This window comes from Mus musculus, chromosome 16 (assembly GCF_000001635.26).
Source record: "Mus musculus strain C57BL/6J chromosome 16, GRCm38.p6 C57BL/6J".
Taxonomy (NCBI): domain Eukaryota; kingdom Metazoa; phylum Chordata; class Mammalia; order Rodentia; family Muridae; genus Mus; species Mus musculus.
The window spans coordinates 13,353,159-13,379,501 of NC_000082.6; the positions used below are offsets into that span (position 1 = coordinate 13,353,159).

The window sequence follows — 26,343 nt, forward strand, 5'->3', positions numbered from 1 at the left end:
CATTGTCTTCTCTAGGACTGTGACTGTCGTCTGAGAACTCATAGTACTAGCTAGAAGAGAATCCAAGGAGAGCTCTTAGTTATGAATCTTTCATAACCAGTTGTCTGTTTATGTAACTGTAAAGCTTAGAAACAGGGAAAGTATTCAAACGGCTTCTTTGAGCTACTATGGGTGCTCTATCATCTCTTGATTGAGTACACCATCATTTTAAGCAAGCTATAGCATGCTGTGAGACACTCGCGTGGAGTTGTTCTGCCATGGAGCAGTTAGGCCTGAGGATGAGTCGTGGGGTCCTAGGCCATGCGCTAGTCTTCACTGTTCCACCATCCGAATGGAGGGCTTTCATTGTTATCGTTTCTATTTTTGTTTTTAAAATAAACTCACTCTATACTTCAGGCTGCCTTGAAACTAACCACTATCCTCTTGTTTCAGTTTCCACTTGCTGGGATTTTACATTTATTGACAAAAATGTATTGTTTAAATGATAAGGATGAAGACTTTTAAAAATCTTATTTCAATGATAATGCATTTAATTTTAATTTCCTCCCTGAAAAAGAATTCAAACTCACCAGTGCAAATTACCCTATTTATTTAGTCATGGTTTCCTTTTTAGAATAGTATTTATAATGTTAAAAAGGAAAGAAATAAGGACCCAAAATAAGACTTATAGAAGCATGGTGCCCTTAGAAAAAAACCTGAATGTTTCTTCTGTGAATATGCCCACAGTGTGCAGTAAGCCGCCAAGTCCACTTCTCTCCAGAGAGCAGTAGCTGAGGATCTGTGACAAACCAACACACTGTGGGGGTTGCAAGAAAGGCCACGCTCTCTCCATTTCCAAGTCAGAGTGGCAACAGTGTCCTCAACCCCAGTAGCCTCTTGGCATTGTAACTTTTAAAGAATTTGCATCAGTGGAACATGCCCTGGACTTTCTAGCTATGACGTCATCCCAGCAGGAATCTTCCCATCAGGACTTTTGTGAGCCTCCCTTAGCTCTGCCAGGTTTTTGTGTGGATCCCTTGAGCCATGTTTGTTTATATTTGATCCCTGAAGCCTTTCTTGAAACACTGCTACTCTAAACCACACAGTTTTTCTCACGCGTATTAAATATCTTTGTTTAGTGCTGGAGAAACTGGCTTGATTTCTGGCAGCCTCTGTAAGGGTTAAAGAGCTCTTTTGAGTATGCATGCACACAAACACTGGCAAAGCAAATCTATCTTAAATAGAAGTGACTTTAATCACATATCATTTGAAGTTAAATGTTGTTCCTGACAAAGAGCCAAATGACAATAAAGGTGTGCAGTACATGTGGTGGAAAGAAGAGCAGACCTCCTGCAAAGCAGCTCCTGTGACGCCTTGGGCTTCTCCTGCTAAAGCAATGCAAGGTTCTCTCTCCTCTCTGTTCAGCCTGAAGACCAAGGTCACAGCAAGGCAGCTGCCCTAGGACACTGAGTGTGATGGGTCAGAATGAGACATCATCCGTGCAGGGCAGAGCTACACAGCTCGACTGTGGCCAGCAGTGGGTTGTAGAGACTCTGGAGGCAGATCTTACCCTGGGGAAAAGAGAGTTATGAGAGCAGCGAAGAAAATAAACATTGACCTTAGGCATTGTTCTGGAAACTGGAAGCGTTGGGGCAAATCTGTGTTCTTTGCTATGTATAGATAAATACAGATTTTATATATGTACACAGAACCACACACACAAATAGAATGTATTTGTTATCTCTTCATATGTAGAGATGTAAACGTGTGTGTATGTGTTAAATGTAAACGTCTGCTCATGCGGCACATCCTAGCTCTGTGCTCAGAAGGCCACACCTCACATCAGACCCTAGATCCTGAATGGGGCAGGGCTACGAGGTGGACTCGAAACGTCTTGTCAGAGGATAATGCCAAACTAGGAGTCCTGGCCTCTGATAGAGATAGTCCTATCATCAAATAAATGACAGTAATAGATACAACCCCATTGAACAAAACAGGAAGCCTTGAGAGCATGCTGTAACTGGTAATATATACCAGCTATTCATTTCCTTAGAGTTGAGTATACCTCTAATATGGATGGCCCACAATTTATAATTCTGCTTATGAGTTTTCAACTTTCAGGGGCATAAAAGCAGTACATGTAGTATAGAAACCATGCTTTGGATTCTGATCTTTTCCTGAACTGACAATATGTAGTCTAGTTCTCTTGTGCAGAGTTAGGCAGTAGCCAACAACCACCTCTTCCAGTCAGCCCCAGGATTACCAGGAGCCATCAGATATGCTGGAGTGCTGTGCTACTGTGATACTTTGTATGTTGGGGTATTGATTAATGAACTTTGGACTTAACAGTACTTTTTATTTAAAATTAATTTATCAGGACATAAATTGGGGGACATCTGTAACTACAGACAGGATGATAGTCTTCCTACCAACTGTGTCACCCAGTCTCATCACAAGGATGTGGTCCTCAAACCCAAACTACAGATGGGACCTAGCTTTGGATCCCTTTTGCTATTTGGACAGTTTGGAACTTGGATGGAGTTTGTGGATTGCTAGTAGCAGCTTATCAGCCTCAGTCGCTCAATACTGACTTTTTTTTTTTTTTTGTATAGAATAGAGTTTATTTGGGGGCATGGGGAGGGGAATTGAGAGGGTGGGAGAGAGAGAGAGAGAGAGAGAGAGAGAGAGAGAGAGAGAGAGAGAGAGAGAGATCGAGGAAGCAGAGAAGTAGAGGCCAGCCATGAGCATGTGGAGAGAGGGGTGGTGGGAATGGAGGGGGGGAAGGGTGAGAGGACAGAGCAGGAACAAGAAGGCTATGGCTCTGTAAAAAGGTAGCCTTATGTGTAAGAACATGCTCAACAATGCTCTTGAAGAGATAGTATCAGAAATTCTCACAGAAAGTTTGGGGAAAATGCTTTGTGAATTTGAAACTATTTCAAATTCTTTGAAAAACAGCAAAAACATTTTTTAGGTATCTCCATTACTAGAGAAATTATTTCTTTTCAAAATGACAAAGCTGAGGCTTTGCTATAAGCCTGCAGCAGATGGTGCTTCGTTGATGGGAGGCTGACACTTTCATGGAGAGATAACGTGTCGGCAGAGTTTCCTTCACAAAGACGTCGACGACACAGAGTTTCAAGTTTTAAAGTGATGAGTGTAAAATATGTGTGTGTGTTTGAACCTATAAACTGAAAACATTGAGCAGCACCCTAGAAAAGTGCATGCTCCCTGTTGTTTTTACTGTTCCTTTTGCAAAGCACTGTAAGATGGAAGCACTAGAGCCAAGTTTGTTTTATAAGAATCCTGGCCTCACTTATGAGATATGCTATCTCTCAGTTTTCCCATCTGTAAATTGAGTTGATAATACTGATTTTGCAAGTCTATCAACAGGATAACTGATTGATTGATAGATAAATAGATAAAGTGTTACTGCTTCATAAAAAGTTAAAATACTTTTATAAATTAGTGCCTTGTGGTTACTCCCCAAAGAGCAGGGATGTGATAAACTCATGACTTGTGCTGCTACATGTCTCTAGCCAAAACTTAGAACTCGGGCCTAGTGTAGAGAAACTAGGCAGTGCAGTGCAATACGAAGACCTTCCTCTGTGGAGAACAGCAACTTTGCTTCAGTTCTAAGCCTTTGTGATCCTGGTCTTCGTTCTTCAATGTCTGTAATGTTCAAATCACCATGAAGCTCAGCAGGACTGCTGGGATACCGTGTAATATGTGCAAAAAAGTTGATGAAGTACCCAGTAAAGAGCAGTCACTCCTTGTGACTCTTGGAAGGACAGGAATGCTGTATCGGGAAACTAGGTCCAGAGACAGGGGACAGTAGCAGAGGTTTGCTTGAGGGCAGTGTGATAGACACTTCCATGTGCTCTTAGACTTAGACTATGCTGGAAGACTTCTGTTGCTTCAAAAGGAGCCTCCGTTGACAAGAAACATGTCATATGTTGTAAAATCCCATTCTCCAGAGATGTGGGAGAAGGGCAGATAGCAATCTCAGTAGGATAGTGTGGGTTGACTGCCTTGAAACCAGAGGCAAAAGATTTTCAGGATGTTTGATCCAAACCCCTCTGTGCTAGGAGGGGAAATACTGCTTCACCTGTGTGCAGGATGTAACCCTTTCTTCAGTCCACCGAGGCCATGCTGTGTATGACTAATATCACCTCATTTTCTCTTCAGAAGAAATATCCATCCTTTAGAGGCTTTTTTCTTCATCATCCATCAGTCGTGCCTGGTCACTGGTCAGGAACAGTGTTGTCAGCTATTTTCTCCTGTATTTTTTTTTTTCAGCTTAGTCTTGTCCCTTGGCTGTGTACAAGTAAAATTACTCATTCGACAAGACTCCTCATCGAGCACGGCTCTTGTGCCACTACCATTTGTTGATGGGCATATGGGAGCTCTATGCAAAGGCACATGGTTTGAACTCTAAAAATTATTGTGTCTGCTGGTGTGTGTTTGGTGTATGTGGAAACAAACTTGTTTCCACGTTGCCTGGAATTTCCATCCATAAACATTTCCTTCCAGAGTGCCCCTTGCATGTGTGAGTAGCCACCTGTACCTTGCAGAAAAGGCACGCGTGTTGTGAAATGAAACTCCAGCCCATCGCTGATTAAATCTTTTAGGAACATCTCTTAGTGGTGTTGCTTTGTACTTGGGAGAACAATTCTCCTTTAAAAAAGAATCCTAGTGATGCTAGCTCTCTCAGCCGACTAGTGGCACAAAGGCAAACTGCTGCTCCATGGGCTCTGAATAGCCAAGGAAGCAGCCGGATTTGCAGCACATTCCTGGCTATAAAGCTCTGCCAGGGATAGCCCTATGTAGCAAGAGGCTCCCACAGAGGAACGTGGGAGGGAAGGGATGCTTTCCACCCACATGTGCTGGTAGCATGTTTATTCAGTGAGGTGCCTCTGCAGAGATAAAACTGCTTCCTTTGGATGTCCTCTTCTGTCATTTGTTTAGCTGGAGAACTTCATGAGTAATGCATGGGCTCGTCTGGCCAGTGTGAAGTATTTCACAGCCCAGGGCTTTGCTTACAGAGAGCACAGCAGAGACGGCAGCCAGCCGTTCATCTTCCTGTTATCAGCAAAGGTTTCTCTTTAATAGCTAGAGATTTTATTTTTAACTGCTTGACTCAGTGCTCGTCAGATGATTGGGAGCATCTAGCTGCAGATTGAAGCAGCCAGCGCGGGGGAGGCTGGAATGGCAAAGGGAAGGGGGATGGCTGGGAAAGGGGGTGGGATCTTAAGAGTCGTGCCTCGCAGCCTCTGCCTTCCTCTAGTGTGGAAGAGTTAAAGGCTCCCACCCGAAGGAGTGTGTCTGCAGGTCAAGCTGGGAACTCCAAGCGAATGGCTGCCTTATGTCACTTAGAGACTTAATTGCTCTGTGACCAGTGTGCTGTGAGGAGGGAGCAGGACCAGAGTGTTCTGTGCTCTCTACTGTCCTGCGAATCAAGCTTATCTCCTGCTGGATGCTGCCTGTCTCCAGAAGTCTTCACCATGATCGATAGCTCCAAGAAGCAGCCACAAGGCTTCCCAGAAATTTTAACTGCTGAGGATTTTGAACCTTTCAAAGAAAAGGAATGCCTTGAGGGAAGCAACCAGAAAAGTCTCAAGGAAGGTCAGTCTGTCTCTGGACAGGGCAGGATGGCTACATTCCTGTTCCTGTCACCTTGCTGGCTGGCATGTCTGTCTACCACTGTATGTCTGTGTGTCTCTCTGTTTGCTGTTGCCCTTACTCCTGAGTTCTCTATGGTGAATGTTTAATCCTGCTTGCAGAGAGACAGAGTTGACAGGACATGAACAGTTGGCAATAATTGCTACTGATAATGACAGTTAGGAAGCCAGTCCTGGCTTCAGTTTAATTTGTCCAGATTTGTTTGTGTATTTTTCCCAGTTTGGGGATTCTCCTCCAAACCCTGTGGGTTTTGGAGAGGCTATTCCATTTTTATTATTAACCAGAACACTGCTTTATTTGTGTTTACAGCCACATAATTCCAGGAAAAATAATTTTCCCGATTAATATGTTGGACGTTTGTTGTTTGTCTCCTTGAGTCCTGAAATGATGACTCAGCTGTGTGTGCATTATCTGCATATTGATTTAAAAGCATGTTGCATAGTTTGATTTAAAAAAAAAAAAAAAGCAAGCAAATAAGCTTGTGAATGCTTACTGGTGGTTAGAATTGTCGGCAAGCACTGCACTAATTAAGAAAATGGCCAGAGATCTGGGAATTCCTGTTCCTGTTTGCGCAGCATGCTTCTGTTACAGCGGAGAGCAAGGGCTGTGGGTGAGGAAGCCCGAATCTGAACAGATTGAGACCTGAGTGTTATTGATCCCCGTGCCCACCCAGTCCTCTCGGGGAGGCTTCCTTCCTCACTCCCTCAGCTCTGTCTGCAGACCCTTCCTGGCCTGCTCAGCTCCGGTTCCTCCTGCAGACAGATCGCCTGTAAGGAACCCTGTTGCCCTGAGTAGCGAGTGCTTCCATCCTTTTCTCTCAGATACTAAGAGTGCAAATGATGAGGGCGTGCTGTAGCTTGCAAAAGATGAAAATAAATCATTCTTTGACTTCCCGGAGTCAAACTGCTTTTGAGAATGGTCAGGAAACACCTAGGTCACAACAGATAACACAGAGTGAAATGTAAGTTACTGCTGCCAAGAACTGAACAATGGGCATGCTCTGCCTCTACACAGTGTGTGTTACTGCAGATTGCTGGAACAGTCAGTGCCAGGGGAGTTTTTAGGACACACGGAGACTCGTTACAGGGGTCAGGTGGGCTTAAAGTTTTTAAATCATTCATTGATAAAACAGTTTAAGAATTCCTTTTGCATCGGTTAAGCTGTTTAAATGTCAGTTCCTCTTAATGCCATATATTTAAAACAGGTTTGTATGCTTGTGAAATCAGGCAAGTTAAATAGAATAGGAGAAATAAAAAGATAACAAAACAGCAGAATGTGATTTAAAGGACTTAGGAAGCAAGGATCAAAAGTATGAACATAAGGAGTAGAGAGGTGTGAAGCATGTGCCTAGCACGTAAGAGTCCCAGGTTTGATTCCCAACACCGTGCATGCATACATCATACATACATACATACATCCTGCAGACATGTGTCCATGGTAGAAGAATCATGAGCTGATTGATCACATAATTAGAATCTCCCTGGCAATCCTGAGGGTTATACAGTGCAGTAAACAGTGTAGTATTGAAAGAGCAAAGAGAGGCTGTGAGTGACAGGTCTTTAGGCTCAAGCCCAGGTACAGCATGACTTTTGTGGCCCTGGATGGACCTAGTGTTTACTGCTCTGCACTTTGGTTTCCTTGTCTGTACAATGAGAAGGAATAGTTCCCATGTCCTTCTATTTACATGGGAGGCTGGGTGCAGTATCAGTTTCACATTCACCCTCTCACTCACTTGAAAGCCCTTTGTTACTGCCTGCTTCTATGCAAAAGTTAAAGTTTAAGAGCCAACATATATTTTTCTTATAAAGAAGTGGCCTGCATATTCACAAATGCAAATTCATAAAGAGGTCATGTTTTAAGACACCCCACAGAAATGACTGATAATGAAATCCACATCTCACCAGAATCGAATGGAACTGAGCTTGACATGTTTAACATATTTAACATATTATGTATTTTTACTCATTTGCAGTAATAGGGGATGAGAGTAAAATGATATAACCACATATCAAGTCAAAGTCTCCGCCTCAGATCTGGATTTAATCAGAACAGAAAATAACTTTTTAGGAAAAATCCCTTATTTGAGTTGTATGAAAATAAATTGTTCCTATGAAGAACTGAACCCTAAAATTCAGTGTACCCCAGTACCAAATGCAGATACATAATGTGAGAGAGGCGTGTGGCTGACTGACCTGGGCCTGCACTGCCTGAGCAGTGTCTTCTTGCCAGCAGCTGTGTTGCTTCATGAGAAAGACAGTTGCTCAAATGTCTTAGATTGACTTGTTGTTGAAAATGCCTTCACGTCTACGTAGATCCTGCGCTGTTTTGGTAAGAGAGATGAATATATAAATGACTATTAGTAATGCCTAGTTTATCCTTGTGTATTAAGAGGTACTTATTAAAGGTATTTATTATATTTCATATCAATTCTGTTGGATTTTTTCTACTCAGTGTTAAGAAAGATGGATTTTTTTTGGAGACCACCCTATAGAATTTTTTAAACATTTGAATCATAAAATCATAAATTTCTAGGCAATGAATTGTTCATCTGATTCTAGTCACATAGACAGCAGGCTGGCCCCTCTGGTGTTGCTAACTTTTGTCTGCTTTAAGGGCTGGAGTTTCTCTGCCTCAAGTGACAACTCTCTTGCCTGCTTATATTGAAGTCTTTGCCAACCCCAATAATTGCTGACAGTGTCGTTGGCTAAAATTAGTATAAGGCTACTTCGGGTGGGGTTCAGATTTTGCAAGCAAATAATCACAGGATTTAAGGGGTTTTGTTTGTTTGTTTGTTTGTTTGTTTGTTTGTTTGTATGGAGAAAGCAAAATGGTCAGTGGGTAAAAGTGCTTGCCACTGAGCCTGACCATATGAGCTCAGTCCCTGGGATGCACATGGTAGCAGCAGAGAACTGACTCCCAAAATCTGGTTTCTGGCCTCTATACTCATGCCATAACCACACACACACACACACACACACACACACACACACACACCACACACCATGCATACACACACACACACCATACACACCATGCATACACACACACACACCACACACACCATGCATACACACACACACACACCACACATACCATGCATACACACACACACCACACACACCATGCATACACACACCATGCATACACACACACAAACATAACTTTACATAATTTTTGTAGAACATCAAGGAAATTTAGTAATATGTCAAAGGTAAAGCTGTCCCTCTGTCTCATCCAGGGTCTTACACATGCGTGATAAGGGTTTCACCAGTGTGCCACTCCTCAACCCAAGGAAAATGGTCTCTACTAGTGGTTGCTCTGCATAGCAGGAAATGGACTGAACAGCAGAAGTTAACACCACACTCAGCTAAGGCTTACCGTTATGAAGACGTTGGTAACTCCTAGGCAGTGTGTGTAGCTAGAGAATCTGACTTCTCTCTGCCCTAGATGAGAAGCAGCAGTTGTCACGAATTCCCTGAACAAAGTCAAATAAAGCATTCCTTATACCAGCTCCTGTTGTGGAAGCAATGCTGGGGGCTCTCTCCCCCTGCCTTACATACAAGGGGTTTGGCTGTTTTCTAAATAGTTAATTTCAGCACACGTGAGCTTAAATTTAACTTACAGATCTTCAGCATGTTCATATAAATTTCCAGGAGTAATCAATAAGTTGGGGTCCTTTAATTCAGATAAGTCTTTTAATGAGCCATCTTTGAAACGAACAGATCATAGCTCCAGTGCTACTAGCTAGTTATAGACCATATTTATCAAAAAACAAACTGGTAGTACTTCTAGTAAAAAGGGGACAGTAAAATTTGAGAACTTTTTGCTATTGAAAATTAAGTATGAGAGAAAGAAAACTGGATTGTGTATTTGGCTGGTTTGTGTACTTTATCTGAAGTGCCTCTCGAGTCTCTGCATCTCACACTGGGTGGGTCCAGCCCAGTAGACAGCACATCCTACAGTAGCTGTCGTCTGATGGAGACTGGGAAGCTGGACCTCTCTTACTGAACTCAGCTTTGGTATTGAAGTGAGAAGGAATTTAAGATCTGAGGGAACAACTGGGTGAGGTGTGAGTCTGTGGTCCTTTGCCAAAGGAGCAGGAGACGCCATGCTAGAACAAGCCTATCATAGAAATGTTTAAGGAAAGAAAGAATATTTGTCTGAGATATTCTAGGAAATCCAACCCAGAGATAGACAATAAGCAGAGAATAAGAAGAAGAAAAAAAGAAGAAGAAAGCAACAACAACTTGGACAAAGCACAGCTTTTACGAGACAGAAATGAACTCTTAAAAAGTTATGCCTGTGTTTATCTATCACCAAGTTCAGTGGCTCCTACTTGTAGTTCTAGCTGAGGTTTCAAGGAAACCTGGACAGCTTCCGTCTCAAAAAAAAAATTTTTTTCAAAAACCCATCATGGAGCACAGTTGTCTAGTCACAGAGACGTTTGCCTGGGCAGCGTGCCTTGGTCTCCTGTTCTTCAGTTTTCCAGGCCAAAGTCTCTTCACAAATAGTTCCTGTGCCCTTTCCTAAAGAAAGTCATCCACTCCAGGCATGGTGCCCATACCTACAATCCTAGCACTCAGGCAGCTGGGGCAGGAGGGTCCACACCACGCCTCAACACAGTGAGGCTTTGTCTCAAAAAAAAAAAAAAAAAAAAAGTCACTCACTTTAATAGCTGAACGCATCCCCCTCTCCCTCTGTCAGTCACACTCAGACCACTGCTGAGCACCTGCGCTGCCAGTGCAGTTACGCCACTGTGGTTCCTGGAGCCAAGAATCTAATCTTTTCTTTTCTTTCCTTTCCTTTCCTTTCCTTTCCTTTCCTTTCCTTTCCTTTCCTTTCCTTTCCTTCTCTTCTCTTTTCTTTTCTTTTCTTTTCCTTTCTTTTCTTTGTTTTCTGCTTACATTCTTCTAATTGAAAGTACCATATGTGTGAATTACCACTAAATTAATGTTTAATAAAGTAAATTTGAAAAGATATGGTTTCATATTCAATTGACAACACATGAGGAAAAATCTCTCTCAGACAGGACTCAGTATTTTAAAAATGGATCTATACTATTGGGATGAAATTATACAGTTTAGTTTTTATTGAAACTCATTTTATTTAGCAAAAAGGGAAGTGTCTTCCACATAGGACTCTGGTAGATGTTGCATTCTAAGATAGATAGAAAGATAGGTAGGTAGGTAGGTAGGTAGGTAGGTAGGTAGGTAGGTAGATAGATAGATAGATAGATAGATAGATAGATAGATAGATAGATGTTGCATTCTAAGATAGATAGATAGATTAGATATATAGATATATATCCTAAAAATTGGCAAACTAAGATGATAATATAAAAGTCCAAACACATGTAAACACACACACACTTGTGCACACCAGAAGAAAATTACATGTGCTTTGGTCCACATAAGCCAGCAGCTGAGCCTAGGGATCCAGCCTCTCTTGAGATGCATGCATAGTCATCCAGCCCAGCTGTCCCTGGGCATCGTCTTTCTCACACCACACATCTTCCTCCAGGCTTCCCTATCTCAGTACACATCACCTCTATTCAACCAGTGGCTCGCACAGAGACAGTGATCCTGGATTCCTTCTCTGACCCCATCTGTCACCAAGTCTGTCAGTCCACCCTCAGAAATGCATTCTTCCCCCACAGGACTGCAGCACCATGGCCCAGCCTTCAGAAGAATCTGCTAAGGTAGAGGCAGATGCGAAGCTGACCTCCCTTCCCTCCCAACCTCCTGCACCCCTGACAGTATCAAGAACCACCATGGTGGTGCACAGACTTGATTAGCCATGCACACTGGATAAACCTAATCCCCTGGTGTTGAGGGCCTGCCTTGCCTTCAGGGCTTCTCTCAGAAAGCCTGTGTTGGCTCCTGGTCTAAGCCACCACAGCACAGCTTCCCTTTGCTACCCCCACCCCGCTCCCCACCCCCCAGTTTCATCCCAGATGCCAGACAATGCTGAAAGGACCTGTGTGTCAGCAATGTTCCTATTTTAAAAACTACCCCTTCTAGACTCCAGAGTCTCAGAGGGAAGAGACTGTATGTGTTCCCTATATTTCAAAGCCAGGACCTGAACAGCTACTCCCTCAATTTAAGGCTGTTTGAAAGTAGGTACCATCTCTGAGGTGAGTCAGCAAGGAGGTGTGCTTGGACTTCTGGGGTTGCCCTGACCCCTCATCTGGGAAAAGAAAAGCACAGCAGAATCACCCCTTTGTGATTGACTGTGGATCATGTAAACGTCCACATGTGGAACTGGAGATGGAAAGTGTAGCTGTGTTTTATATGCCATCCCACCATGGTAACATGACAGGTTAGTCTAACATCAGTCTCACTAAAAAGCTTTAAGAAAATTTAGATGTGGTCAAAGCTTTTGGGTTCCAGTCGCTCCCTAACAGTGACTTTTCAAGGATGCTTCTTTTTAGCAGGAGCACTGAGTGATTAAGAGGGGTCAGCTTAGAGTTTGTATCACACTGGATGGCGTCAGTGACAACCTTCTTTGCACGTACCTCTGCAGGCTAGAAGCCTGAGGCTGAGCTGCTGCTGAGGGCTCTCTTCTTGTCATACAGCTTTGCCATGAGGTTACACAGCCTTTCCCTCAAAACACAGGGAGAGGAGCAGCAAGCAAGCCTTCTGCCCACTCAGTATTACCTTCTAAAGGTCCTATCTCTAGAAAGTCACTGCCTATGACACAATGAATTCTTATTAGACTTCCTGTACATAGCATGATTAGCAGCTTTGTTGATGCAGGTTAGTGCTATAGCAAAAGCTGAACACTAGTATTTTAGTAAATATTTATGAGCTAAAATTTTTTTAAGGAAAACTACCACAGCAATTTCTTGCTTAATTCTAGTTTCTTAAGTTCTGGTTTCTTGCTAGTTTACAGACAATAATGTGTAAGTACTTAATTTCTCTGAAAAGATGGATTTTGGTACCCACCTCATGGTGCTGCTGGGAATGCTGGGAAGAGAGACAGGTGTTGACAGGGAAGCTCCCAGCGGAGCCTACTGAGCAGAAGTCCTCCCTGGCTACAGTACAGCACTGGGATCTTGGAGCAGCACCACTGGCTTCTAGCTGCTGAAACAAGAGAATACAGGCAGGCAGTTTCCTACCTGTTTACCATTTCTGGGTGATGAACCTTCCTGTTAATTGATATAAATTCATTTCATATCTAGATATTTATCGTAAGTATTTATGGTAAGTTCCAGCATCCTTGTTCAATGGCTCAAATTGTACATTTTCTTACTTATTTTAGTGGAAAGAGCACAGCCAGTCAGTTGTCCATCATATAATCTAAACACCAATCAGCAATCTTTCTCTTTGTGCATGCAATGCTGTTGTAATCCCAGAAATATGGTACTGTTGTGTAAAGGACAGCTGGGTGACCCTTCAGGCCACTTACAGCTGCTCAGTGTGTCACCTAGATCAGTGTGAGTAGCTACAGTGCTGCTAGCATAATACAAATTGTAACAGTGTTCACATGTCTTTATGCTTTGATGTACACTGCACATATATGAACATGGATAGATAAATGAGTCTACATATAAAAATGTATGCATTTACACGTTTATATGAGTCAGAGGGCTCTCTGCCAGCTCTGTGCTATCCTTCTAACAAGGACACTAACCCTATAAATGAAGGCCTCAGCTCACCACATTCCTGATCCCACCAAATGAGAAAAGCTGGGCAGGCAGGGAGCCTGGACCAGGCTACTTCCTTAGAGCAGCTGGCACTGGTTGCTCTGGGGTAGTGAATAGAACTGTTTTCCTGTGTAGTTTCTGGTTGGTTCCTGTTCAGAGCACTCACCTTAGATGTTTATGCTAAAATAAATTACAGAATTGTTTAGACAACTGCATACTGTGTCATTGCAGAAAGATTAAGAAGTGAATGAAGGTTTAACTAGAGCCTGCCATAAGAGACCTCCACTCTTCTTCTGCTTTAGCAAAGGAATGATGGGTTTTCATTACACCCAAAGCAGGAAAAATAAGCATTGTGTTCCCTTGGAACCATAGAGATAAGAAATCTTCACATAAAGAGCCTCATGATTCTTCCAGTCAAAAACTGGGAGAAAAAAAAATCAAACCTTGTTCTTTCTGATCTCTCTTGCATCAGGCAAGTACATGGACATGTCTGCTTCTTCAGAGCTTGTTAGAGCCCTGGGCCTGCAGAGGTGCCGCTGTGGGCTTTTTCTCTGTTGCTATTTCACCAACTGAGACAATGGGTCTGTCTTTCTGGAATTCTGCTACAGCTAGTGTGATCTCATCTCTGCCCTTCCATCCCAACTGAATATCAGTCACATTGTCATACCAGGACGAGCAGACGTTCCTTGCAACTTCTGCAAAAAGGGGTAAGGAATCTGTGTGAAGGTATGCTCAGTTTAAAGAAACATGCCCCATTTTTAGCTGTCTGTTTCCATGGCAACATAAGCAGCAGCCAAACAGAGTTCTCAAAGCTCCTGTAAATTTCCAGGGCTGAGTAGTGAAAACATTGTCTTCCTGCCCCGATTCTGCAGATCAGTGCAGGGAACCAGTGCACCTGGAGTGCATTTCAGCTTGGTTGTAGTGGGTGTCTCCCTCAGCCTGTGTGCCTGTAAGAATGCAGCAGAGGGCATCCACTGGCATTCTGAAGAGGAAGGCATTCCTTCCAGCTCCACCCATAGGCAGCTTTCTTTGGAAACTTATCTGCACAGCATTTTGGTTAATCTGGTGTTGCTCCTGTTTTAGTCAGAAAAGAGTCCTAAAATCCCTGATGCAGATACTGTTTGTTCCTGCTCATGGCTGAGCCTTGAGTCAAGGGGTGCCCTATACAGTTGCCTTTATTCCAGACAGGAAGTAAAGTGTAAGTATGCTGAGTCAGTGCAAACAGCACGGCTTGCAGGGCACGCTGCTACTGTTTGGTTTGGTTGGGTTGGTTGGGTGGGTGGGTGGGGTGGTTGGTTGGTTGGTTTGCTTTGCTTTGTTTTGGAGGGTTGTGCTTTCTTTTTTTTGTTTTGTTTTGTTTTGTTTTCATCTCTGCCTTACTTTTTAAAAATTTACTGAAGAACCTTACTTTACTATGAGCAAACTAGACCCTGAAAATACAGCTAAAGCCATGTGACCTTTGACGGCTCCTTTAGCGTCTGAGGATTTGTAGGTTCACATGGATTTCACATTCAGTGTAAGTAGGAATAAGAAAGAGATGGATCCACCATGCATCTGTGGGCCTCACACCCTGGCTTGTAGCCTGTCCTTTTTAGTCTCCTTTTTCATTCACAGCAGCATAACTACATTTCTGTCTATTCTACCAATATTAGTTCAAACGTTAAACACCAAGGCTGACGAGAAGGATGGCTCCCTGAGTAATGGGCCCACAAGATGGGGGTCAGTCACGTCCACTAGTGCTCTGACTGTGCCCCACACAGTAAACTAATAAAATGCAAGAAAATGATTAATTTTGGGGGAAAAAAAACAGCCTCCAAGATTCACACAATAAGATGAAACACTTTGCCCCAGGATAATTACTGACCCATAGAAAATCTTTCTGATAATTTGTTCTTAAATGTTTCTTAGGAAACTGAAGCAAATTGTATATTTTAACTACCCATGTGAACTGAAAAAAAAACAAAAACAAAAACGCTGGTTTTTAAGTAAGCATTGTAGCAGATGCTAGAAACATTCAGAAAAGGTGTGCTTCTGGGGAATGCACAGAAGTCTATGTGGCAGAAAATAGAAAACACAACTATTAATTACCGATCGCCCCATTAATGGTTAATGAAATTGTGTTGGTGGGGAGGAGACAAACCAGGAGTGGGTGGGAAATTGGAGATTTGAATCCAGAGAAATTAGTTTCTTAGCATATTTTGTGTTACTCTCTATTATATATAAAAAAAAAAATGTGTTAGAGTGAAATTCACTTAACATTAAGTTGACCATTTTAAAGGAAGCAATTCAGTAGTATTGTATACACTTACAATGTTACACATTGATTACCACAGTGTAGGCTCAAAGGAATGTCTTAACCAAAGAGCAGCAGCAGCAGCTGCTCCCATGTCTTCCCCGTGGTTCCTGGCAGCCAGCAGTACACCTGTTCTGGATATTTCTTTTTTTTGTTTGTTTTGTTTTGTTTTTTGTTGTTGTTGTTGTTTTGTTTTGTTTTTTTGTTTTGTTTTGTTTTAAAGACAGGGTTTCTCTGTGTAGCCCTGGCTGTCCTGGAACTCACTCTGTAGACCAGGCTGGCCTCAAACTCAAAAATCTGCCTGCCTCTGCTCCTAAGTGCTGGGATTAAAGGCAGGTGTCATCACTGCCTGGCAAAAATGTGTAGCCCAGGCTGACCTCGAACTCGTGATCCTCCTGCCTCTGCCTCCTTCAGCAAATCCTACCAGCGTGCGCCACCACTACCGGTGGATATTTCTTATAAGTAAAATAATATGTCACACTTTCTGTCTGGCTTCTTTCATATAATGTGTTTTCCAGGCTCGTCCGCAGTTAGAGATGGGAGAAGGGAAGCAGGGAGAGGAAGAGAGCACAGGTCCCCGCAGAGTCCAGAAGAGAGTGTCAGAGCCCCAGGCTACCATGAGCATGGATGCGAGGAGCTAAACTGGGGTCTTCTGCAAGAGCAGCAGCTGCTCATAACGGCTGAGTTCTCTCTCCCTCACCCACACTTGGTCTATATCAATACATAATTCCTTTCTGTAGCTGAATAGTAAGTACTCCATGTTCAGTATAGACTGCAGATTCCTGTAACACTTAAGCTGTCGTGGGTATAGTTGCTGTGAACATGTGTGCACACATTGTGTCTGCATACCTGAGCTCTTTGCATTTCAGTTAAGAATAGAATTGCAAGTATGGTTTTTGTTGTTCTTTTGTTTTGATTTTAACAAAGGTACCATATACAGAACTTTTGAAAGACCCCAAGTATTCTGATTTTGTGTCCTATGGTCTTTTTGGTGATAAAAATGGCATAGTTCAGGGCCAGTGAGTGACTTGCCAACCTTATAAGCTGCTGCCTTATTATCTGCCAGTGTTTCAAGTTTTCCAGTTGTGCTGTTAAGTATTCCATGCGTCCTCCACTGACCTCCCACCTAGCCATCATCCTCACTTTCAACACTGCACCTTTCTTTCTACTTCTCAGAGAAAATATAAACCATCACTTCAGAACTCCCTGGCTGTGTCCGACCAAAGCTCTGAGCCCCCTGAGGAGAGAGTGCTCCCCTCACAAAGCTCTCTTTGGGTGTCAGCCCAGCCCACAGCCTCCAGGACACATTCCTGCCTGCTTCTTGCTGCTTCTCCTCTTGCAGCCTAACTTCCACAAAGCTGCTCCTGTGTGTGTGGAAGCAGCAGCACTCTGGCTCCTCTGACAACCATGCTCTCCTTTCTGAATCTGACCTCCAAGAACACATTTAATTGTTGGTTTTCTTGATAGCTGATCCCTGAACTCATTTGCTTTCTGTCTGTATCTCTGCCTTAGCAAATGCCTGTGGCTTCAAATGATACATTGTTCCTAGTTTCTGAGACCTGGACCTGCAAGGCTAATTGTCATCTGGCATTTCTGCTTCCATATCAAATATGAGCTTCCTAAGGTCCAGACTGAGCAACTTACATCTCTGTTTCTGGTCCACAAGATGCTCAGGCTTAAAACTCACGCCTGACATCATCTCAAAACAACTCTTAAGGCATTGAGGAAAGTTCCTTCTATTAAAGTTCCTGCCCTGGAATGTTGATATGTTACCCCAAGATTCCCTGAACTTCACCACATCGTAGCCCAGGCCTGCTGTCCCAGGACACTTGCTGTCTTCCCATCACTCAGTGAATGTTTATATTATTTGACATGAGGTCACCATGTGGTTAGGTAGATGAAGGCAGTTTTTGTTTTTTAATTTATTAAAACATGGTGGTACACATCATGAAACAGTTAAAGACAGGCTCTCATACTTCCTGACAGTATATATTGGTACTATCGTTAGACTGCAAAATGATTCTGTCAGGATGCTAAATCTATTATTAGAAAGTTAATCTACAACTGCATCATCAAAAGATGCTACCAAACTGAATAAGACTCTTAACCATCCCTGTTTAGTAACAAGAGGCCTTGCAGTACAAGTACTAAGTGAAGGAGAAGAGCTAGATTTCACTTTTTAAAGCCAGCTCACAAACTCCATGACTAATACAGCCCTGTGCTGTGTGTTTCTTTGCATCCTTTGTATTTACTTTTAATAGGATGCTCAGAAGACATTTTCTGACACCATGGGGCTCTCACAGCAGTGACAGGGGACAGGAAGTCTGGATAAAATAGAATGGATCTCCCATTCTTCTTACTAGCCATTATGCACACCTTCACTTTAATTTCAACAAATAAGTAGGAAACTTTTATATAAAATGTGATACTTACATCAAGGTACTAGCATCACAGGCAGGGGTCTTTTTCTGAGGCCTGAGCTCAGAAGGAAGCCCCTGAACTAACTTCTTCCCCTGTGACTGAAAAGTAAATCTTCCCAGCAAAGAAATCTGGAAAGTTAGCACCCTGTACTCACACCAGAGGGCCTGAGGTAAGTTCTCAGCACCCACATTGTCGGCTCATGGCTGCCTGCAAACTCTAGGTCCTGAGATCCAACAGCTGTGGCCTCCGTGGCGTCTGTACACATGTATACCCACCAACCCACACACAGATACATAATTTGATATTTAAAACATAAAATTAATGAGGGAATCTCTGAGGAAGGCTTTTTCCTAGTTTTACAGTTTCATGATTGAAGTAATAGTGGAAGTAAAATACTAGTAGTCATCACCAGTTTAAACATTCGTTTTGAAGGAAAGTAGAATAATTTGTCACTTTACCTCTTCAGTATACATTTTTCTTGCTATGATTTGCCTGTAGCAAATCTCATTTGGCCACTAAACTGCTTGATAGACAGATATTAGACATGAGCCAACTTGACCCTCCATGCCCAACCCAGGAGATACATTTCTGTGGACTGCCTTGCTTTGTACAGTCAGGCCCCTCACTGCATCCTGCTCAGACGAGCCCAACCATTTGACTATCTTAATTACTCCAACATCTGTTTGGAAGAAGCTGAAACCAAGGTCTGCTTATTGCCCTGCACCTTGTTCTGTCAGTAGATCATCAGTTCTGAGGCGTGGTCTCATTTCCGTCTACTCTCACCCCAGCTCGCCCAGCCTAGATGAGACTGCTTGGCTTTGGGTTATGGTTTTCAGGATCTCCTCACCCCTCATGAACCTGCAGTTTGCCTCACCCTTGCGCTACAGTTAAATAACCAATCCTGGCTCCTGCCTCTGCCTCGAAGCCTGCTGCAAGTTCCCCCGCTCCCCCGCCCCCTCCTCTTACACCCAGCCCTGCAGCGTGATGAGTCAGCATCTCCAGGCCCTGGCTACGAGCCATCCTGTTTCCCAGTGTCCTTTCCACTTGTTTTGTAACACACTGCTCAGTGTCCCTCACACTAAGCCAGAGCTGTGCTTCGTGTTGGCTTGCTCAGCTCATGCCAACTGTTCTTTGTGATTAATATACTTTTAAAGTGAAATTTTCAATACTGGTCATTTTAACTTGAAAAGCTGAAATTTTATATAAGTATTGTGTAAGTTATTATATGTAAGATCTTCTGTGTTAGATATTAATCTTAATTTTATTATCTTCAACTATTTAGGAAGCAAGGAAAAGTAACTAAGACACTTTTAATACCAAAATATTTGCCACGTTCACCAGACACAGGTTAATCACTAGATCACCTACCCTTTTTCATAGTAGCAATTAAGATAAATTTTTTTTATTTGACAAAAATAGAGCAAGTTCAAAACATTTCTAATTAACACAATTTGGGTTTTGTGGTTTTTAACAAGAAGTTTTAAATTAAAATTTCAAAATCTGTCTCCTTGTAAAAATTCATAGGAAAGCTCATGAATACTAGCCCTGAGAGCGCGTGAGACACGGCAGGCACCTCAGAGTCAGTAAGTAAATCTTTCACCGTGATGGAGGCAACAGAAAGTTGTTCATGATCTCACTTACCTGATGCAACTTTAAAACATGATGCTGTGCACACAGACTACTCCTACTACCCTGCAGTCATGCTGTGTGCAGAGACCATCAAGGCACCCTCCTGTCTAGAAATTTAAATTTAGGAAATGAGGAATAAAGTTTATGTACAAAACCCCACCAGAATATCATTATGCAAACATTGGAAACAAGCAAGCAATAAATGGTGGCTACTGAGAGCTGTGTGGCACCATTAGCAGATACAGCCTACAGCTGAGACTACGTTGCAGTCTCATCACTGTGTAGACTATGACAACACAACAGAGTGCAAAGCAGAACCAGAGGCTGTGCCAGTGTGCAGCCATTGTTTTCCCCTTTGGTTCTCTTTCTTTTTCATATTTCCCTGTTTCATATGACTCAGGACACAGACTGCTTAGAGAAAGATGTGAACCATGCATGAGCAGGTGGACTGTACCCTCGTCTGCCACCTTCGGCAGGGCGCTTTGTACATGCACAGTATTTGGGATTCATACACTGCGATTGGGGCTTTCACAGCGGATACAGTGCTTCTTGTATGAAGTATACCAGTGCATGTCAGCACTTCCTTTAGGAACCACAGGGTTAAGCTCTGTTCTGTGTTTAGGGACTTCTCGGGGGACAGTGTAATAAATTGCTTTAGTTCCTTGTTTCCAAAAAATAAACTGTTCAAATGTGAGTTCGATTTTGCTTTCCTAGCTCTGTGGTTTTGCTTTGTGAAAGATGTAAGTGTACAGTTTGTGTGTGCTTGAGCTGCTTTCACACCAGAATTTCACTTCACGTGGATTCATCTTTTGCCTTCACATTTGCAAGATGGCATAGAAGGTACTCAGTGCCAGTCAGCTTACTAATAGCATGCAGGCTGTGATGTTATGAGCCCATTGGTGTCTCAGAGGGGACCAGGATACGACTCTCAGATACACTGTCTGGACATGAAGCCCTTTCCAGGAAAAGAGGCCTCTCAGACACCTGTGCCATCCGCCATAGGACAGCATGCCAGGCTGGTGTGCATTCTAGGATAGCAGCAAGGGGTTCAGGACTGCAAAGGGCTGAGTAATAGCCAGTGCTCTGGGACCTTCTTCCAGCATGTAGATGGAGCAGCTTTGTTTAATATGGAGTCTGAAGAGAGAGGAAAGCGACCTTTCCTGACAAGACACCTCATCCATAGCTACAGAAACCCCTGCAGTCAGATCACAGCACATCTTCACAGTCCTGGGTCCTTTCCACAATCCCTGAGAAGCACAAAAAATACCCCTGCCCTCCCCCTGCCTCACAGTTGCTCAGCTGCCCACAGCCATTTATTCTGTGTGGGTGAGTGGAGTACTAAAAGGAAATTTGCTATTTTCTAAAATTATTAGTTTGTACTAACAGTACTTTATAACTAATTCTAAGAATAGCCTTTATCAAGTTGTTCCTCATTTGTTGTGTTTAATATGAACAAATACCATAGTTGTATTTTAAAATTCACCAAGCTTTGCAATGTCTGTGGCACCCCATGTCTACCTGAGTTTATCTGTTAGATACTGTCCAATACTGTTCACATTTTGGTACAGACAGAAGATTAAAGAGCTAGCAACCAACAGACATAATATAACATTTTACCTCCAAGTCTGCCTCTTCTCCAGACATGACCTTTCTAGTGTCTTTGCTTCAAAGCAGTTGTCCTAGTATCAACTACTGATACTTTCTAGCAGGCCCATGCAGCAGCCTCATGCTTAGAGGAGCTCTGTGCATGTTGTTGTTTGGGGAGAGAGTTACACAAGGACTTTTGAGAGCATCAGTTAAATCATTCTGTTCTCTTCAGTCAGAATGACCCAAGCTGTGTGTGTGTGTGTGGAGGGGGGGGGGGGGGTTGCTTATTTTATCCATGTAGGAAACTGGATGATGAAAAACACGAGACTTGTGCATAGTTTTTGTTTTAACAATTGGTTCTTTGAGAAAAATCAACAGATAGATAAACCCTTAACCAGACTAACCAAAAGGCACAGAGACAGTATCCAAATTAACAAAATCAGAAATAAAAAAAAGGGGGGAGGGGGAGACCTAACAACAGAAACTGAGGAAATTCAAAAAATCATCAGATCCTACTACAAAAGCCTATATTCAACAAAACTGGAAAATCTGGATGAAATGGACAATTTTCTAGACAGATATCAAATACCAAAGTTAAATCAGGATCAGATAAACTATCTAAACAGTCCCATAACCCCTAAAGTAATGAAAGCAGTCATTTAAAAGTCTCTCAAACAAAAAACAAAAACAAAAACAAAAACAAAAACCCAAGACCAGATGGTTTTAGTGCAGAATTCTATCAAATCTTCAAAGAAGATCTAATACCAATACTCTTCCGTCTGTCCCACAAAATAGAAACAGAGGAACACTACCCAGTTCATTCTATGAAGTCACAGTTACACTGAGTATTCTCCCTTGGAGATGGAGTGGTTTCTGTCTAATCAGGAACTTGTCACAATTTCCTTCCATAGAGGACTTCATAAGAGATTTTTTTCTACTTCTATCATGTTTAATGTTCCAAATAGATTTTAAAAACTGGTTGAATGCATATTACTTTTAGCTTCAGAAGACATCATGTATATTTAAGAGGCATTTAACGATGATAAATTATTTTGATGACTTTAAAAATGTCAATACTAAGTTGTTTATTTTAAAATAAATTTTATTAGTTTAATAAAAAATAAAACAATTGGTGTTTGGTGCTTCTGCTGTGTGGTATGACACATGACTATCTGCTGTCTGCCTCTGGTTCCTGGCATCCAGCTCTAAAAAATGGTTTCCTAGGTGATGGGGGCTGGGGCTGAGCAAGTATCTTCTGTGAGCCTTGATCTTAGTTCTCATACACAGGCTGCTCAGTGTTGCCAATGATGAGAACATTTAGGGTATGCTATATGACTGATGGCTTCTGGGTGCCTTTAGTTTCAGGAAGGTACGGATAAAGTAAGAAAGGACAGAAGCCCAGTGAGGGACCCCCACCCCAATGCACCTCTTTCATTGTCTCTTTCTGACTTGTAACCTTCTTAATAAAACATCAGTCATAAATAAAGTGCCCTCCTTCATTTTGTGGAACCGTCAGGCAAATAAATACTCAAGTATGAGGAGGATCCTGTAGTATGAGTAGCCTAGGCTAGTGAGTAGTAGTTGAGAGTGAGGGAGTCTAGGCAGTCTTACCTCCACTCTTGAGTATATAGATAGGGTCGGATTTGATTGGAATGGTTGGACACCCAGTTGCTATCCTCAGATGAGAGAATGGGGAGGTAGGGGGAAGCCTGTACATTTACAGTCCAGAGTATTGGCATGAGGAGCCCAGGAGCAGCGTTCATTCATCCATTCTATGTGATGACCTCACAGCAGGTGCATTGCTCATGTCAACATGGGTGAGTTTCAGTCTTGGAGGACCCGGGGCTGCATTCCTGCGCTTGTGGGCTCTTGAAGCAACCACTCAAAAGAGCCTCTGAGATGCACAAGCTGTTGTCAGGTATTGGCTTGCAGACAGTAACTGGTGATGTGCTCAGCATCCACAGAAGTCATTGTGCAGAAAATGTTCTATGTTCAAACATGGCTCACACCTGCATATCATATTGTGGAGTTTGGATTGTCCGTTGTTGTTGTTGTTGTTGTTGTTGTTGTTGTTGTTGTTGTTGTTTGAGGGGTTTTTTTGGTTGGTTGGTTTAGTTAGTTAGGTTGGGTTTGTTTTTACCTTTTTCCGTTGTTTGTTTGTTTGTTTATTTGAGACAGGGTTTTTCTGTGTAACACTGGCTGTCCTAGAACTCCCTCTGTAGACCAGGATGCCCTTGAACTCAGATCTGCCTGCCTCTGCCTCCCAGGGTTGTTTGTTTGTTTGTTTGTTTGTTTGTTTGGGGCGTTGGTGTTTCTGAGACCGGTCTTTGAGGGTCCCTGGGGAGCAGGGAAAGACGGTCCTGCTGGAGCTTCTCCCCAACATTGACTGTTTGACCTGGAGTAACCCCTATCCCTTTGTCCTCTCATTGCTTTCCTTGGGATTCCCCTTGATGTGACAACCTTAAGTACTACACAGCATTAGCTGGTGCATTTCTTTAGGAAAAAAAAGAAGCTAGTGTGCTTGCTGTTTAAGCTGCTTTTACTTGGCTTTTGCTCTCTGTAACAGTTTTGTATCAACTGTTTCAATTCTAAATTCAGTATCAGTGAAACTCTGTGGTCCAAAAAGAGAACCCCAAGTCACATTTCTGTGTTCAGTCCTCATATCTAGCCTTGATAAGAAGGTGTTCATAAGAGCCACAGGACAGTTCCGGGCTCCGCAGCGTAAGGAAGGACTGCTCTGAAGTGTTCACAGGGCCAATGGCTGTCAGGACTGTGGTCTCTGAGGCACACGGGGGTCTCCCGGAAATGGGAAGCACCAGTGTGCTGCATGCCATGCCTTTGGTTCAGCCTCCTCCATCTCCACTCGCTGAGCTGCCTTCTCTCCCTGCCGGTGAGAAGCACATGTAGGTGACTTCTATACAGACCTTGAATAATCCTAACCAGAATTTAAAAATAATAACAAAACAGCTTAGAATAACTAGGAAAATGTTTTCAGTTTTATTTGATATGTTCTTTTTTAGATAGACTTGTTTTTTGTTTTTTGGTTGTTTGAGAAAGAATCTCCTTGAAAGATCAGGGGTGCAGTGAGTTAATTTCTGTTTGACAAGTTAGATGTCCACATTTCCTAGTGTAGGCCTTGTTTCTACCAAGTCACACAATGTATTAAATTTTATGTATTAAACAGTGATGCCAGTTGGTTGCAGGTTTCTCAGAACTTGTAGGGTGAAATTCGGTGTGTGTTTATACAAAGACTGTTTTAAATTAATAAATTAGAAGTTTCTCGCTGGCCTAATTTATATGCACTCAAGCATTCAAAAGCTAAAGCTCCTTTTAAATTATTTCCTTGTAGAGAAGTCCTTCTAAACAAGCCAGCCTTTTCTTAAAGTAAATTGTTATTGCTAACATAGGAAACTGTCAAGAAATCTCATCCTTGCTCGAATGAGATCTCTTTTGAACAAGTTGTAACTCATAAGCTGACCATCTTCGTTTGCTTGAGCACTCTGAAGTTTTTGAATAGGAAGATGCCTAGCATTTGTCATTTAGCTGAACAAAAGAATTGCTGAGAAAGTTCAGAATTGACCAACAAGCAGAATCACGATTGTTTTTTACAACTTAGTGCCAAGGAAGGTCTTCTCCCTCCTTAAGATGAGTTCTCACCTGTAGTTGAGAATGTCCTGGAACCCACTGTGCAACTTGGCTGACCCTCCTGCCTCAGCTCCTGGAGAGCTGAGGTTACAGACATGGCCGCCACACTCAGCTGCATGGCTGATTTCCTTCTTAGTGGATAGTGAAGTGGATGTTTAATAATGACCAACAGTCCCCTTTGGAACATTGGCTTCTATGGTTGCTAATCAACTCTTTCCTTTCTACAGTGCTCCAGCTGAGGCTGCAACAAAGGAGGACAAGAGAACAACTAGTGGACCAGGGCATCATGCCACGTAAGAGCAAGTTGCTGTTGTCTCTGGTGTGCTGGGACAGGATGGGCGTTCCTAGGGAAAGCCTGCCATGCTTCCTTCAGTCCTCAAGGTCTTTCTTCAAGCTTATCCGGAAAGCCAGGGGTCAGCGGGGGCCCGCCCAGGAGAACCCTTAGAATACATTTTAAAAAAAGAGGCAGTGTATAAAATGGGCTTGAATTTTACACTAATGAAGAAGAATGCCTCTAAGACACTGTGAAGTTCTTACTGTGAGTTTTATTGTCTGAGTTTTAACATTGTTGAGTTGACAACAGTGCTGGTACATCTGAGATTAGACCTGTAAGAGTAATGTGATACAATTAACTCATGACCTTGTTCTACTTAAACTTAATTCATGGTCATTCTCCTTGATAGTAGGCTATGATCTACCTAATTCTGTGTATCTCAGTTTAAACTAATATTACAGTTAATGCAATATTTCTGGCCTAAGTACAGTTGTTTCCTTCAAGAGATTCATAAGAGTTGATTTTGAAATATTTATCTAAACTTTTTTCCTCCCCTTTAACCACCAGCTTTGGAAGTCTTTAAGAGGAGAATGGTTGATTTTATATAACATAGGATTATACATCTGGGTTATTTGTTATTATGTACCTACTATTTAGTGTTTAGAAATTAACTTTAAAACACTAGAAATTACAAAACAAACAATTTCCAAAAAATCCCAGTCCTATAACTCATTGCTAGCCCAGAAATCACTTATCAGTTAATGAGGATAATTTTTTTCCTCAGATTTTTTCCCCTTAGTGAAACTTTTAAAGACTACTTACTGCCCGTCTTCTAAATATCTTGAATCCAGCTGTGGTAACCCAAAGACACTTTGGTAATCTGCCAGGTGTCTCCACCACCACACTCCTCACCCAGCCAGTTAGTCTAGTGGCATCAGATAATGGTGCTTAAGGCATCTGCTAGATCAACCCTGACTGACTCTGGGGAGCTGGTCCTGTCTCCCATCTGCTGACCATGTCCATGGTTCTTACATGCCTGCTATTACAGGACAATGCTGGATATACACAAATCCAGAGTTTTCAAAGATGACAGATGGGAATGTAAACACCACTTCATCTTATCCTTTCTTCACCATAGCCAGTTGTGAGTTCTGAATAGATGGCACCTCAGATCTATGAGACATGAGTGCT

General features: G+C 42.5%; 1 protein-coding gene and 1 long non-coding RNA gene across 8 annotated transcripts in view; one reads left to right on the forward strand and one right to left on the reverse strand.

Annotated features, from left to right (window-relative positions):
- Mrtfb (myocardin related transcription factor B) overlaps positions 1-26,343 on the forward strand; it is a 161,474-nt gene that overhangs the window by 97,103 nt on the left and 38,028 nt on the right. For 6 of the 7 annotated variants that reach the window (XM_006522109.4, XM_030249105.1, XM_006522108.3 and 3 more), the window contains one exon: positions 25,106-25,171. In XM_006522109.4, the coding sequence (XP_006522172.1) occupies positions 25,106-25,171 (66 nt within the window). Of the gene's footprint in view, positions 1-5,262; positions 5,602-25,105; positions 25,172-26,343 lie in introns of those variants that run through there. The other variant, NM_153588.3, reaches the window with a different exon arrangement.
- On the reverse strand, positions 1,477-12,960 carry LOC115488652. Its single transcript, XR_003951941.1, has 4 exons — positions 12,603-12,960; positions 9,037-9,133; positions 7,851-7,978; positions 1,477-1,550 (listed from the first exon to the last, which is right to left on the reverse strand). It is a non-coding gene; the product is annotated as an uncharacterized LOC115488652 (long non-coding RNA).